This window comes from Macrobrachium nipponense, chromosome 12 (assembly GCF_015104395.2).
Source record: "Macrobrachium nipponense isolate FS-2020 chromosome 12, ASM1510439v2, whole genome shotgun sequence".
Classification (NCBI taxonomy): domain Eukaryota; kingdom Metazoa; phylum Arthropoda; class Malacostraca; order Decapoda; family Palaemonidae; genus Macrobrachium; species Macrobrachium nipponense.
In genome coordinates this window covers 95369789-95384424 of record NC_087205.1, presented here as the reverse complement: position 1 = coordinate 95384424, position 14636 = coordinate 95369789, and the positions used below count along the sequence as shown (strand labels likewise).

Here is a 14636-nt window from a genome sequence, read left to right as displayed (position 1 = left end):
AAAAATAATGTTACAAAATGACGAACACAATTGTAATACAATACTACAGAATTAAAGGTGAGGTGCCGTTGCATAGCTCGTAAAACGCTGAAGAACCGTTCTCTGTCGGGAGTGACTCGTGCATCATTCATATAATCAGTTTTTTACTTTAGTCCAGATTTGTGTAAACACACACACACACACATGATTATACAGACATATACATATATATATATATATTATATATATATATATATATATATATATATATATATATGTATATATATTATTTTTCTCTAACCGATAAGTTCTCTCTCTCTCTCTCTGGGACACTTTTTCGGCAGAAGTGTAATTAGTGATATTTCTCTATTCTTAGTATAGAAGATCTCAATATGCTTGCGTTTACTGAACTGATTGAGTGATTTACACCAAGTGGCGTTGCAAAGCTGCATCGGTCTTGGTCATAGACTCCATAATGAATGCGGATTAGACATTAAAGATATGAATAGTGTTTAATGAAACACTCGTAAACTCTCCAGTAGGCATCGAATTGTACTAAAGTGGTTCGGAATCCACGTCAACATTAAGTCGTTTTTCTTACTATTGCTCAGTTTTGCGCTCAACTTTTTCTGCTTAGAAAGATTTTTTAATATTTTCACTGTATTTTGCTGTTTCTCTACACTATCCCCAATTACTAGTACTGCAGACACACACACAGACATACACACAACCACACACACACACATATATATATGCATGTGTGTGTACATATATATATATATATATAATATATATATATATATATATATATATATATATATATATATATATATATATATGTGTGTGTGTGTGTGTGTGTGTACACACACACACACACACACACACACACACATATATATATATATATATATATATATATATATATATATATATATATATATATATATGTGTGTGTGTGTGTGTGTGTGTGTGTGTGTGTGTCTGCAGTACTAGTAATTGGGGATAGTGTAGAGAAACAGCAATATACAGTGAATATGTTAAAAATTCTCTCTAAGCAGAAAAGTTGAGAGCAAAACTGAGCAATAGTAAGAAAACGACTTAATGTTGACGTGGATTACGAACCACTTTAGTACAATTCGATTCCTAATCTGCATTATTTATGGGGTCTATGACCAAGATCGATGCAACTTTGCGACGCCACTTGGTGCTTGGTGTAAATCACTAAATCAGTTCAATAAACGCAAGTATATTGAGATCTACTATAGTAATAGAGAAATATCACTAATTACACTTCTGTCATTAAAAGTGTCCCAGAGAGAGAGAGAGAGAGAGAGAGAGAGAGAGAGAGAGAATTTATCGCCACTTTTATGAAGCCTACACGTGTGAATTTCCAGTCTGGGTAATTATAGTATTAGTATTGTGAAGAGATGGAGGACTGTCTTGATAGCCTGTGTAAAAGGAGAGAGAGAGAGAGAGAGAGAGAGAGAGAGAGAGAGAGAGAGTAGAAAACTCTTTTCATTGCATTACTAGAGTTTACTAATGTGGAGAGAGAGAGAGAAATGACTCACTATACTATAGCCTTTTTTTCCTTTTTGTTGTTTTCATTTTAAGAGAGAGAGAGAGAGAGAGAGAGAATTTCTGTTCACTCTCCTTTTGACAATTTTGTTTCGAGAGAAAGCTAGATTTAGCTTTCTGGTCTTTTGTTGTTATTTTGAGAGAGAGAGAGAGAGAGAGAGAGAGAGAGAGAGAGAGAGGAGAGAAACTGGAAAGCACTTTTCATTGAGCTACAAACCATTCTACTACTATAATGTACGCACGAGTGAGAGAGAAGCGGCTAGCTAGCTATATGGTTAGAGACGAGGACGCTGGATGGCGCGCGCGAAAAAGCGCTTGCTGCTGCTCACACACACACAAACCACGCTGCTGCTGTTGTATAGAGACGAGGCGGGAAGAAGACGAAGACTCAGCAGCACCAGAAGAGAAGAGTTTCAGTTCTTGTCTGACTGGCGGGAAGGAAGGACCCCTCCGCAGAGCTCTCGCCACGCGCTCTGAGGCCCAACTGGAATATCATAATAATCTCAATTTAATTCCGTTTCGGGGATGCAGGCGTTGCAAAGTTGAAATGCAGTGAGGATATATACTACGGTTGAGTTTAGTGACGTATAAGTGTGTGTTTATTAGTTAAAAACAAGAAAAGCGCGAGATATTGACAGCGACTGACTACTTATGAGACGCATGCTTTGGATTAAGAGATATTATTCTTCACCCGGTCCCGTTTGGTGGTTTTGGTGGTGGTGGCGGGGGGCGAATTAGGTTTCCGGACCGATTTTGGGATAAACAGGGAGGGGAGAGGAAAAAAGTGGTCGAGAAATTTAAAAAATATAAAAAAAAGTCATTTTGGCGGATGTTGCAAAAGTGTCTGATCCAATCTGTCAGTGAAGTGTATTTTTTTATTTTTTTATTTTTTAAAACTCGGAAACAAGTTTTGGCATTGCACCGAGATGAGTGTCAGGTGTGAGATTAAGGTAACGGCATTTTGAAAAATAAAATTAATTATTATTCGCATGGCCAGTGCTAGTGTTCGTGTTTGTTGATGGAATAAGTCAAGTTTACCGGAATATAAAAGTTTCGAGGGATACTACTACAGCAGGATGCTTCTGAAGAAGAAGAACTCGCAGCAGGAGGCTTCGAAGACGCCCTCTGGGTCGGGCAAGATGCAACTGGCTCAACAGTAAGTTTTTTTCAAGTTTTTCAACTGACAAACACCCCCTTCTCTCTCTCTCTCTCCTCTCTCTCTCTCTCTTTCGACTTCAGGGTAGGGCAAAATGCAACTGGTTCAACAGTAAGTTTCTCGAGTTGTCAACTGACAAACTCTCTCTCTCTCTCTCTCTCTCTCTCTCTCAACAGACTTTCAATCAATCTTACCTTTCTCCTTCTCCTCTCTCTTTGGAGAACCTTTTTAGGCCTAACCCATAACCGGTTTAGGTTAGCACAGATTGTGGTGGTGGGTCTCGAACGTTTGTGATTAGGGTGGGCTATACCTTTATCCTAAACTAACTTATTCAGCGAGTCTTGTGATTTCGTTGTAGGGAGAAGTTTTTAGGTATACAGAGGTTTTCATTTTACATTCAACTCATTTCTTTTAGAAAACGTGAATAGCTAACTTAGTTACTTTTATCATTCCCATGCGGTACTAGCCACTAGGCCTACTCTTTGCCCTTTTACGTTATCAGGAACCTGAATGAGGGTAAATTGCTCTCAAGTTTCGTTTGCAATGTCAGGGTATGATACTAGTTTTATTTGTTTGTCATTTTATTCATATAGCCTCGAAAATGTCATGACTCATAAATTACTGTAGTACATTGTGTTAATAAGTGAAACAACTTTTGAACTCTCTTGTGGTCTTTTAAGGAGTAGAAAAGTTTTGCATTTGTTGGTCTAACAGTTTTAGTTGCATTTACTTTAAATTAGCTTTTTTTGTTACTTGTTCCCCATTCATACACACACACACACACGCCTTCCTTATTTGAAAACATGCCTAGTACCAAGGGAATTAGTCTTGTGTTCTTTTAAGGAGTAGAAAAGTTTTGCATCTATTGGTCTATGAGTTTTAGATGTATTTACGTTTAAATTACCTTTTTTACACTTGTTCCCCATTCATATATGCACACACACACACACACACACACACACACACACACACACACACACACACACACACACACACATACCTTATTGGAAAACATGCCTTAATACTAAGGGAATGAGTTAAGGAGTGAAGAGTTAGCCCAAGTTGTAAAACGTAACACATTGTCACGATGTGAATATAGATCACAATCGTACTACAACTTCAACGGTTGCCGGTTTTGCTCAGCCAGTAACCCCCTGATTTTTTTTTTTTAATAATTGGCAGTGTTGTGTCGTTTGATACTGTTAGCGTTTATTTTTGGTAACAAAAATGAATTTTTTTTTTGAGGGGGGATGCTGAAAATTTAACCCAGTCGTTAGTGACACAGCGTCAGGTGTGATTTGGATATGTTTATTCGTCGTTTACGTATTAGTAATAATTTCAAACTTCTAAATTGTGTTTTTATTCCGTAGAATTTAGCTTAATATCAATCTACCGTAGGGAGGTAGTGCCGTCATTGCACCTCACGTGGTACACTGTTGGCATTACTTGAGGGTTCTTTGCAGTGTCCCTTCGGCCCCTATAGCTGCAACTTCTTTCGTTCATTTTACTGCACCTCCGTTCATATTATCTTCCTTCTATCTGGCTTTCCTCTTTCTAACAATTGTTTCAAAGTGCAACTGCTGTTACACCTTTCAAACCTATTACTGTCAATTTACCTTTCAGTGCTGAATGACGTCATAGGTCCCAACGCTTGGCCTAAGGCCTAAATTGTATATTCTGTTCTGATATTTAACTAGAATGTAGATTATTTCGTGTAGTCGAAAAACATAAAAGGAAAAACAATTTTTTTTGTATTTATTTATTTATTTATTTATTTATTTATTTATTTGTTTATTTATTTACTTATTTTTTGAGGACGCAGGAAAAATCGAACTGTTTTTTTTCCCAAATAGCACCAATGGCATGCACGTATCAACATTATGCAATGATTACCAGATTCGGAGCGTATGTATGACATACTATGATTTGGGACGAAATCACGTCGTGACGATGAATAGCTAAATGTGATGCCCAGCGTAGCGTGAGAAACGCCATTCGATTATTGTAAGTTTACGACTCGGTGACAGGAATGCCAGATGATGATTTTGATCTTTTGACGGTTGGACTGATTCACTAGAGCTGATGCCGTCCTGAAGAATTCGAAATGGAATCGGTGAGCGTGTTCGCTTAGGCCTATGAATGAAGGTCGTTAGGTGTTCGTTAGTTAGTTAGGCATGTGAATGACAGTTGTTAGTTAGGCCTATGAATGAAAATAGTTAGTAAGGCTTGTGAATTAGTTGTTAATTAGTGAGGCATGTGAATGAAGGTTGCTAGGCGTAGGAATGGAAATAGTTAGCTAGGCCAGTGAATGAAAGCCGTTAGTTAGGCCTATGAGTGAAAAGTTGTTAGTTAGGCCTATGAATGAAAATAGTTAGCTAGGCCAGTGATTGAAAGTTGTTAGTTAGACTTATGAATGAAAGTTATTAGTACTATGAATAAAAATTGCTATTTAGTAATTTAGTAAGGCCTGTGAATGACAGTTGTTAGTTAGTTAGGCCTGTGAATGACAGTTGTTAGTGAGGTGTGTGATGAAAGTTATCAGTTAGTCAGACCTATGAATGAAAACAGTTAGAATTAGGCTTGTGAATGAGTTGTTAGTTTGTTAGACCTATGAATGAAAGTTGCTAGTTAGGCTTGTGAATGATAGTTATTAGTGAGGCCTATGAATAAAAGTTGTTAGTTGGTGAGGCCTATGAATGAAGTTCTTAGAGGCCTGTGAATGAAAATTTTTAGTTGGGCCTGTGAATGAAAGTTGTTAGCTATTTAGGCCTATGAATGAAAATGGTTAGTTTGTTAGGCCTATGAATGAAAGTTGGTAGTTGTTAGTTAGGCCTTTGAATGAAAGTTGGTAGTTGTTAGTTAGGCATATGAATGAAAGTTGTTAGTAAGGCCCATGAATGGAAAGTTGGTAGTTAGGCCTATTAATGAAAGTTGTTTGTGTCATTGAATGGTAACTAACTTCGATTTTATTAGTTGCTGTAACGCGTAGGGAATTGTGAGGAGTTTTTGTATTTTTAATTTTATGACTTGTTTCGTCGTCGTATTCGTGACCATCTGTGGAGGTCGTGGGCTTAGTATAGAAGGGTGAAACCTGTGTTCTTCCATACTCCCATGACAACCTCAGACGAGATCAAAATAGTGTGGATGAACTAGAATTATCCTCCTTCGTGATTTGTTTTCAGATTTTTGTTTTAAATGTTAGATCTTACTGTTAACTTATCACGTTACATTATAACCCTCTGATGTTCCTGAAGCCTGCTTTATTAATAATTGAAATATTGTCTTTATTTAGGGGTACTAGTAGGTAAGAAACCCCCCTCTTGGTGCAGAGCGTGACTACATAGGAACAAAGTTAAAAGTTAGCGGAACCAGACGCAATTGATTCCACAGTTTTATATATATATATATAATTTTTGGGGGAGGTTGGGATAGAATGTGCTGAGATACGGAATGACTCAACAGAAGTGAAAATGCTTCATTATTTATCAATAAAAAAAAAAATGAGTCCTTGGTATGTGGTGTAGCCTACCACTACGTGTTTGTAGGCAGTAATCAGGCGCCTCTTTTGGGAAGTAGGTCAGCCACACCAACTGTGGAGGAGGCCTGTCAAGATACGAGCAGAGAGAGAGAGAGAGAGAGTCCCCCTGGGAAAAGGAATTACACGGAGCCTCCAGCGAATTCGAGATCGAAAAAGGTTGGGTTTAAGTTGGGCCGCAAACTTTGCGTTTGGGATTTCGCGAAATAAGTTTCCTCGCTTGCGCGATTCTCTCTCTCTCTCTCTCTCTCTCTCTCTCTCTCTCGAAGCAAATCGTTTCGAGTGAGGTGCAGAAGGCGAGGAAAGGTGTGAATTTCAAAGACTCCCGGGAGAAATCGTTTGCCTCTCTCTCTCTCTCTCTCTCTCTCTCTCTCTCTCTCTCTCTCTCTCTCTCTCTCTCTGTACCGCGAGAAGAATTGAATTCTGCCATACAGTGAGAAACAGTTACATGACGTGACTTTCGATGCAGCCCAGCGAGTTCAGCGAGTTGCATCGGTGATGACTTTCCAGATTGAGAAATGTTTTTATTGCTGAATTTTGATGAATAAACGACAAAGGCCATTGATATGTTGTTCTGTTTAGGTTTTTAAAGGAACTATTTATGTAGAAACTTCAGTAGATAAGAGGTGTCATGTAGCCTAGGCCTAATTGTTGTCCTTATGTACCCACGTTTTCATTGCTTGTTGGTTTGGTGCGAGATTGCTATAGTCACAAGCTCATGCCGTTACAGATGGTCATGGAAGTGTAGTATGTGACAAGTGTAGCTTGTTATTTACAGCTCGTCACGCTTGCAATTTGTGGCCATAGCTAACGCGGCCTTTTCACTGGTCGACACGTTTGCTGGTCGTCCGATCAATGAAGATAAGCCACTCTCCTTCCGGAACCACTCACTAAAGGGAAAATGTTATCCATCTATATATCTTTATATCTACCTATCTTTCTATCTGTCTATATTTATATGTTCTTTATATACACATACATATAGTCTATGTATGTGTATCTTACATACATTAGATTGATTGATATAGGCCTATGTCTGTCTTACATATCTTAGATCGACTAATATAGTAGGCCTATGCAGGAGATGTAGGGCTCAACATCCCTATTTATAGATATGGTTTGCGTCATTGACTGGAACTATCTATCTATCTATCTATTTATATTTACATGTTGTTTATATATGTATATATATAACCTATGTATGTGTATCTTACCTATCTTAGATTGATTGCTATAGGCCTATGTCTGTGTCTTACATATCTTAGATCGATTAATACATTAGGCCTATGCAGGAGATGTAGGGCTCAACATCCCTGTTTTTAGTTATGGTTTACGTCATTGACTGGAATATATTTGCTGCCGTTTGTGGCTGATGTGTGACCAATAATTGACATCCTCAAACTTTTTGAATTCAACCTTGAGGGTAGACGCAAACAAACTTCAATTGATTTATTTCTTTGTTTTTTTATTTGTCATCAGTTACACATGTAATTTTACCAATTCCTATTAATTATTGATTATTGAGTTTCATCAATTGTTTGATATTGGGATATTTTAACTCCTTTTTTTTCTCTTTTCTTTTTATTTGTGGGAGTTTGCTTTGCAAGGTTATGGCTTTTGGCTTACTCCGTATGGAATGTTTTATGATGATAATAATAATGTAAGATGATAACGATAATGATATTAATCATATGCAGGCCTGTGTGCTCATATTTACAATATGTGCACGCTCTTAGACATGGCTTTCTTTCAAATTTAAAGTTTTACGAGATGAAGAATTGAATGTACAGTCAAGGTTTAAATTTAAGACAAAGAAAGGAAAGCCCAACTTAGTGGGTTTATTTCTGTATGTTGTCTTGAAAATGGGTGTAGTTGATAATGAAGGAAAATGAGAGGTCAATAATTGGACAAAGAGAGGTATAATCTCTAAGTGAGTTGATAAATAGCACATTGGCTGTACATCGACCAAATTCAAAACTATTACATTAAAAAAATATATATTTAACAACCTAATTATTGCTATTACGTGGCAATTCAGAGATGTTGGTTACCTTGCAAAGTTAATTTAGCGTTGTTTTGCTTTTCCTCGAGACTTTTTTACAAACCGACGTAGGTTACGTAGGTAGGCTTAGAAACCTATATCACCTAGACCCATAGTAAAGATCCGGTGTTGCCATGTCATAAAGAAAATCCGTCGTGCAAGACGTAACTAAATTACCTATTCTCCTTTCGTTCCGCGCCCTAATGTGTAATCTTAAAGACGGTGTTGTAATAATGAATGTCATGGCCGTCATCGGATAATACCGTAGTCGACCAGCGTGAAGGAGGTGCATGGTCTGGTGGTCCCGCCTCCCCCTCCCCCCTCTCCCGTTGTTTACAGTTTACTGTTATTGGTGATTAATGCTCCTCTTATCTCAGTTGCCGTTGGTGTGATGTGGGTACTTTGATTACTTTCTATATATTATTATATTATTCGGTGGTCGCGAGTTCGACTTCCAGCCAACGTTGGATCAGAGTAATTTATTTCTGGCGATTAGAAATTCATTTCTCAATACAATGTGGTTCGGATCCCACAATAAGCTGCAGGTCCCCGTTACTAGGTAACCAGTTGGTTCCTAGCCACGTCAAAATGTCTAGCCGTAGGAGAGCTGTTAATCAGCTCAGTGATTTGGTGAAACTGAGATATTATTATTATTATTATTATTATTATTATTATTATTATATTATTATTATTATTATTATTATTAATTATTATTTTGGTTAGAAGACCCTCTTTTAGGCAAATACTGTTAAAAAGGATGGCAGAATTAAGCGAGTTGATTTTATATATTGTTTTTTCTATTTTCCTTACAATTCGCTTCTCAGGCTCAGCGATGTTTCTGAGTAACTGGCCAATATTCATATTGGGAATTTTCAAAAATTGTAAATGCTGAAGGAATCTTTTTATTTAGAACAGGATGATCAGGTCCAGGTCAAGCAGGGGTCGTCGTCAGTGCCGGTATTATTCCGTAAGCGTAGTTTCGGTTCGGGCCAGGGTCGATAATCGGATAAAAGGGCTGTGCTGGATTAAGGCCTGGTGTTGGCCAGTTACTCAGAAACATCGCTGAGCCTGAGAAGCGAATTGTAAGGAAAAGTAGAAAAAACAAAAAATATTATTATTATTTATTATTATTATTATTATTATTATTATTATTATTATTATTATTATTATTATTATTCAGAAGATAAACCCGTATTCGTGTGGAACGAAACTTACAGAGGCCATTAACTTGATATTCAAGCTTCCAAAGATGTTGATGATGATGATTATTATTATCATTAGTATTATTATTATATTAAACATCAAAACATTCAAGGGAATTAAGTCTTCAAGGTGCTGATTACTTTCTAAACCTGTCTCTTAGTTTATATCAGAATAGAGGAAATACTAACATAATGACTAATAACAGACAGATAAATAAGACAGCCAAATAGACTCATATGTTTACACAAACAGCAGAAATAAGTCAGAAGAGTTGCAAAACATGTATTACAGCATCTTTTGAACTGCGCAGGATTATGACTCCATATGCTGGATGACCTCGTTTGGTGATTAGTCAACGCCTGAGGTGTGATACAGATTGGATCACTAAGCGGAAAATGTTGCTGCTGCCTAATATGCTCACTGAGACTGCATTTGTTGTTGTTGTTGTTGTTGGAGGGGTTAGGTAAGTCTAAAAAGGTCTGAAAAAGGTGTTTGCGTTGAGTTAAAGATACGGGAATTTTAGGATTGGATATTTATGATTTATTTATTAGGAGGAAAATGTAAAAGATAAATGATGTGCATGTTAAACAGTACATAAAAATTATATCTAATAAAATATGACCTAGTTATTTCAAGTTTCGTTGGTGAAACAACGCTCTATGTGACTGTAGATTTTAGCACGCGCCCCGAGTAAGCTGGAAATCCGATCACACCTTGTTTTTTCTCTTCGTCATACAATGCAGATCTTAGTGTCAGTTTTTACGTACGTTTTGATTGATTGATTTCATTTGTTTTTATTTACGATACTGCTTCCATTTGTCCTTTTATGTGTACGCTTTGTAAAGGATTATTGACAGCGTGGATTTTGGGAGTAGGCTGATCACCTCAGAAGCGACTGAGATTGAAGGTTGTATGACAGTTAAACAATTAGTACCATTAGATCGTGAATGTCATTCGTCTCTAAAGTTCGCATCACCGTTTGGCCTTCGCCTTTGTAGACTCGCTGCCGTGATTGTCTTTTAAGCAATAATGCAATTATTGTCATCTAAATCGAATTACTACTTCTGATTTCCTGAATTGGTTTTCAGGGACTGTAAATGACGCTAATGCTTCTCATTTTTATGTGTCTATACGTCGAAAGTAGGCAGTTTCAAGGAATGATTTGAGTTATTTCTCTCTCTCTCTCTCTCTCTCTCTCTCTCTCTCTCTCTCTCTCTCTCTCTCTCTCTCTGACAGCATTTAAGCAGACTTAACATCTTCGTTGGCTAATCTGTGAATTTAGCCTCTAAATTTGCTGACTTGAGTTTTTCTTCCTTTGAGTGCAGGTAATAAGACCTCTTCTTATTACAGGTGATACTTCTTTTGTTTGTAAGGAGTGACTTCATTACTGATTTTTGAATTGCCAGTATTGCTTAAAGACTTTCAAACTTTTCTCAGAGAACTGAAATGAACAAAAACACAATGTCAAAATTCGCCTCGTATGAAAAAGGGACATAGGCCTAGTCTTGGCAATAGGATTAACAGTTTCTCATTCATCTAGATTCCGTTTTTGATGTATCCCTAAGCCCTCCTTTGGGGACAGAGATTGTTAGGCCTACACGACGTCTAAGTCTTACTTAAGAGGCCATTTCGATATGGGTTGTGTTTGACCAAGTTTTGTTCGCATATCTCTTTGTGATAAAACGTGATATGGAAGCGTACAGTTACTAGGCTTAATCTCGGGGCCAGTCATACATACAGAGACACATACCTATGTGTATACACACTGTCACTGATAGTTTTTTTTAAGCTACTTTGGGAAAAAATGGTCCTAATTTTTTTTTCTTTTTGTCATCTGTGACGCTCATCTTAGTAATTCAGTAACAAGAAAAGGTATCTAATTCCGCATAAGATAGTAGGGACCAAATTAAATCCCTACTATCTTATCAGGGATTAGAAACCTTTCCTTGTTACTGAATTACTGAAACGAGCGTCCCAGATGACAAAAAAAATATTACGACCATTTTTCCCAAAGTAGTTTCACTTAACAGTGGATGGCTTAAAAAAAAAAAACTAGAAAATTATTCAGTGCCAAGTTTATCTATTTAACTGCTCAGTTCAGGATGAAACCTTTGCACAGAAAAACTACCTGAATTCGGCAGCTTCGTCTAGGCTACCTACACAAAAGCTCACCAGCAGTGCATTAGTCTTTCTACGCATACTGCACTTTCTTGCCTACTAACACGCACTCCTATATTGCTTGCTTGGTTATGAAGCAGCTTCCATTCAACACTTCTGCAACATCCTGCCTGAACTCTCTCTCTCTCTCTCTCTCTCCACACATCAAAGATTCGCGAATTTTACTCGATTTTTATCAGCCTATCGCCCTCCATCCTCTTCCCGTGAACAAACATCTCAGAGCACCGGTCCATCTTTTCACCTGCGATTGGCTTTTTTCTTTCTTTCTTTCTTTCTTTCTTTCTTTTTGTTACCAGATCTTCGTACCTCCACGTATCTTACCCCCTTTCGGCAAACAGTGCATCCTTAAAATCTCCATCCACCTTTTTCGCTGTACTTCCAACATTTTAAATAGGGAGTTCTACAAAACCCATCTTCTCGAATTTGGTTTTTCAAAAGCGTTAAAATGGATGTGTATATTGTTTGCTCTAAACATTTATTTTTTTTATGTGTGTGCAATGATTATTTACGTGTATGTTCGCATATGTTTGCTTGCCTGTAGGTATGTGTGCATTGTTTATTTTTGCGTGCGTGTGCAATGTTTATTTGGCGTATGCGTGAAAAAATTTTTTTGCCTGTATGTGTGCAGTGTTTATTTGCTTGTATGTGTGTATTGTTTATTTGCGTGTATGTGCCTGCACGTGTTTATTTTCGTGTATGTTTGGGTATGTGTTTACTGCGAGTCTGTTTGCGAATGCTTTAAAGAAGTGCAAGTCATCGAAAGTGGGCAACAGATACTGATTACTACAATTTTCAAGTTATTCCTTTAAGAGGAATTTAATGCTATTCCATATTTACAATTTTAATTTTCATCTCCTATCTTTTTAGTTGCTCATCATGTGCGGTGGTGGCAACCACCTCCTTTATTCTTTTCTTACAGTATTGAGAGTTGTATTAACTCGTGAAAATTATTTTCAAATATAGTGTGTTTGTGATGAATAATTAATGGCTGCTCGTGAGTACTACCTTGGTTAGAATGTGGTAATTGAATATTGCACATAACTGACACTTCCAACGTTGTGCTTCTAATCCCACGTTCACCAGTAGGCTCAATTGCTAATTGAATTCCAGTTTCAGCTATGTTCAATGTTTCACACAGTCCTGTAAATATGCAACATCTCCAGTTTCAAAATACGGTGAGAGACGCACTTCAAAAGTGACCAAAGTCTACCTATTTGATAAACGATACCCATTTTACCGTGACAAAGCACTGAGAAAAAATAAATCTCATTATATTGATGGCTGGAGAACCAACACAGCCATCCAGGAAATTAAAGAATTTGTGGGGAAAAGTTTACCACAGTATAGGGCTAATTACAGAGAGCTGTAAACTCTTGAGAACGAGCGAAGCATCGGGTTGATTTTGATCTTATATATAGTTTTTATGCCACCTGGTTCCCTTGACGAGTGGTAGAACCTCTTCAGAGTTGGTAGAAAATGTATTTTCATTATAATAAAACTTAATTGATTAGATTAGTCTTTTAACATTCTCAACTTTCACTTAGTGCTGCCTGACCTGTTGGTGTATCTACACTGGTTATCACAGGTATACCACAGCTAGACCAGGTGTCGTTTTCCAGTAAGTGATCAAAAACCTAACCAGTGTTCTCTAGCATTAAGTCTACCATGTCCCTTCACTCGTGGGTGCGAGTTCCCGCACCTGAAGTTGTGATCAAGCTTATTTGCTTATTTTTTTATTAACAGTAGTTTTTCTTCAATTCTGTACGTTTTTGCTCTAAATTCTTTTATGGTGTGGGTGTTCTGTTCTGTGGAAGCTTATCTTCACTGCAAGTTCATAGCATTTTTTACTTGCTTTATTAGTTTAGGCCTATGCATAATATTTCTGTGAAGTTACCACTGAATGACAAGTATATTTCTAGTAAGTGCGTAGCTTAAATTGTCTCCATCACAGGTAATCTACTTACATAAGCTTCATGCATTTTAAATGCGGGAATGTCTCGCGGTCATGATAAAAATTATGGCAGTAAAGGTTTTGGTCATGTTTGCAGAAAGGGGAACTTTGTATTGTCTGACTGCCTGTTGCGATTTTTGTCTTATGAATGTTAGTTTTGACTCTGGTTCCAGGATTCGAGTCTCTCTCTCTCTCTCTCTCTCTCTCTCTCTCTCTCTCTCTCTCTCTCTCTCTCTCTCTCTCTCCCCTTTGAGGCTTTAATAAAGGTCTCCATATGAATTCTTGTTATCAGTCGAGATCGAAAGTAATGTCCTTTGCCTCCCTTTTCTTCTTCTCGATATTTGAAACGCCTCTTTGAAGTCTATCCAAGAGCCATCCATTCCGCGTTGTCCCTCCTCCATATTTTTATGCATATAGTCCATCGGTATGTGGAAAGGGGGCTTATGGGGCGCGGGGAAGAGGGAGGGAGGGAGGAGGTCCTTAGAAGAGAAGTTTCCATCTGATGGAGTCGACATGAAATAGGCTTCCCTCCGAGAGACTGTTTCAGGCAAGTTCTCGGAATTTCCCTGTGGCCCAGGTCGTGCTTTCATTTTGTTTACCGTTTCATTATTCAGAGCTCATGTACATCATTACCCTGATGCGATGCGGATTCCCGTCGTCCTCCGTTGCTCTTGTATGCAGACGCGCCCACGCCCACTCTCTCTCTCTCTCTCTCTCTCTCTCTCTCTCTCTCTCTCTCTCTCTCTCTCTCTCTCTCACACCGGTTGGTCTTATTACAGGTGATGTTATTCCTCAGACTAGAGTCAGCAAATCGTTGGGAAGTTTCTCTCCATTTCTTCGTCTTTTCAGCCTTTTTAAGCTTGATGTAGTTTTTCGATCTTGCTTTTGAAGTGCATCGAGTGATACGTCTCTCTGCCAGAAATGTCATGATACCGTCGTTTTGCTTTTTTAAAGTGTGGATGTTATTTTTATTTTCGCTTTATTTGCGTAGATTCGCTCGTGATTTTACTCTGAAGGT

At 37.8% G+C, this 14636-nt stretch overlaps 1 protein-coding gene across 2 annotated transcripts in view; it reads left to right on the top strand.

The window, feature by feature from the left end:
• The first annotated feature begins 1909 nt into the window (after nt 1–1909).
• Nucleotides 1910–14636, top strand: part of LOC135224676 (histone-lysine N-methyltransferase SETD1B-like) — a 581280-nt gene continuing 568553 nt past the window's right edge. For both annotated transcript variants that reach the window (XM_064263914.1, XM_064263915.1), the window contains exon 1: nt 1910–2710. In XM_064263914.1, the coding sequence (XP_064119984.1) occupies nt 2710 (1 nt within the window). In that variant the 5' untranslated portion in view covers nt 1910–2709. The remainder of the gene's footprint in view (nt 2711–14636) is intronic.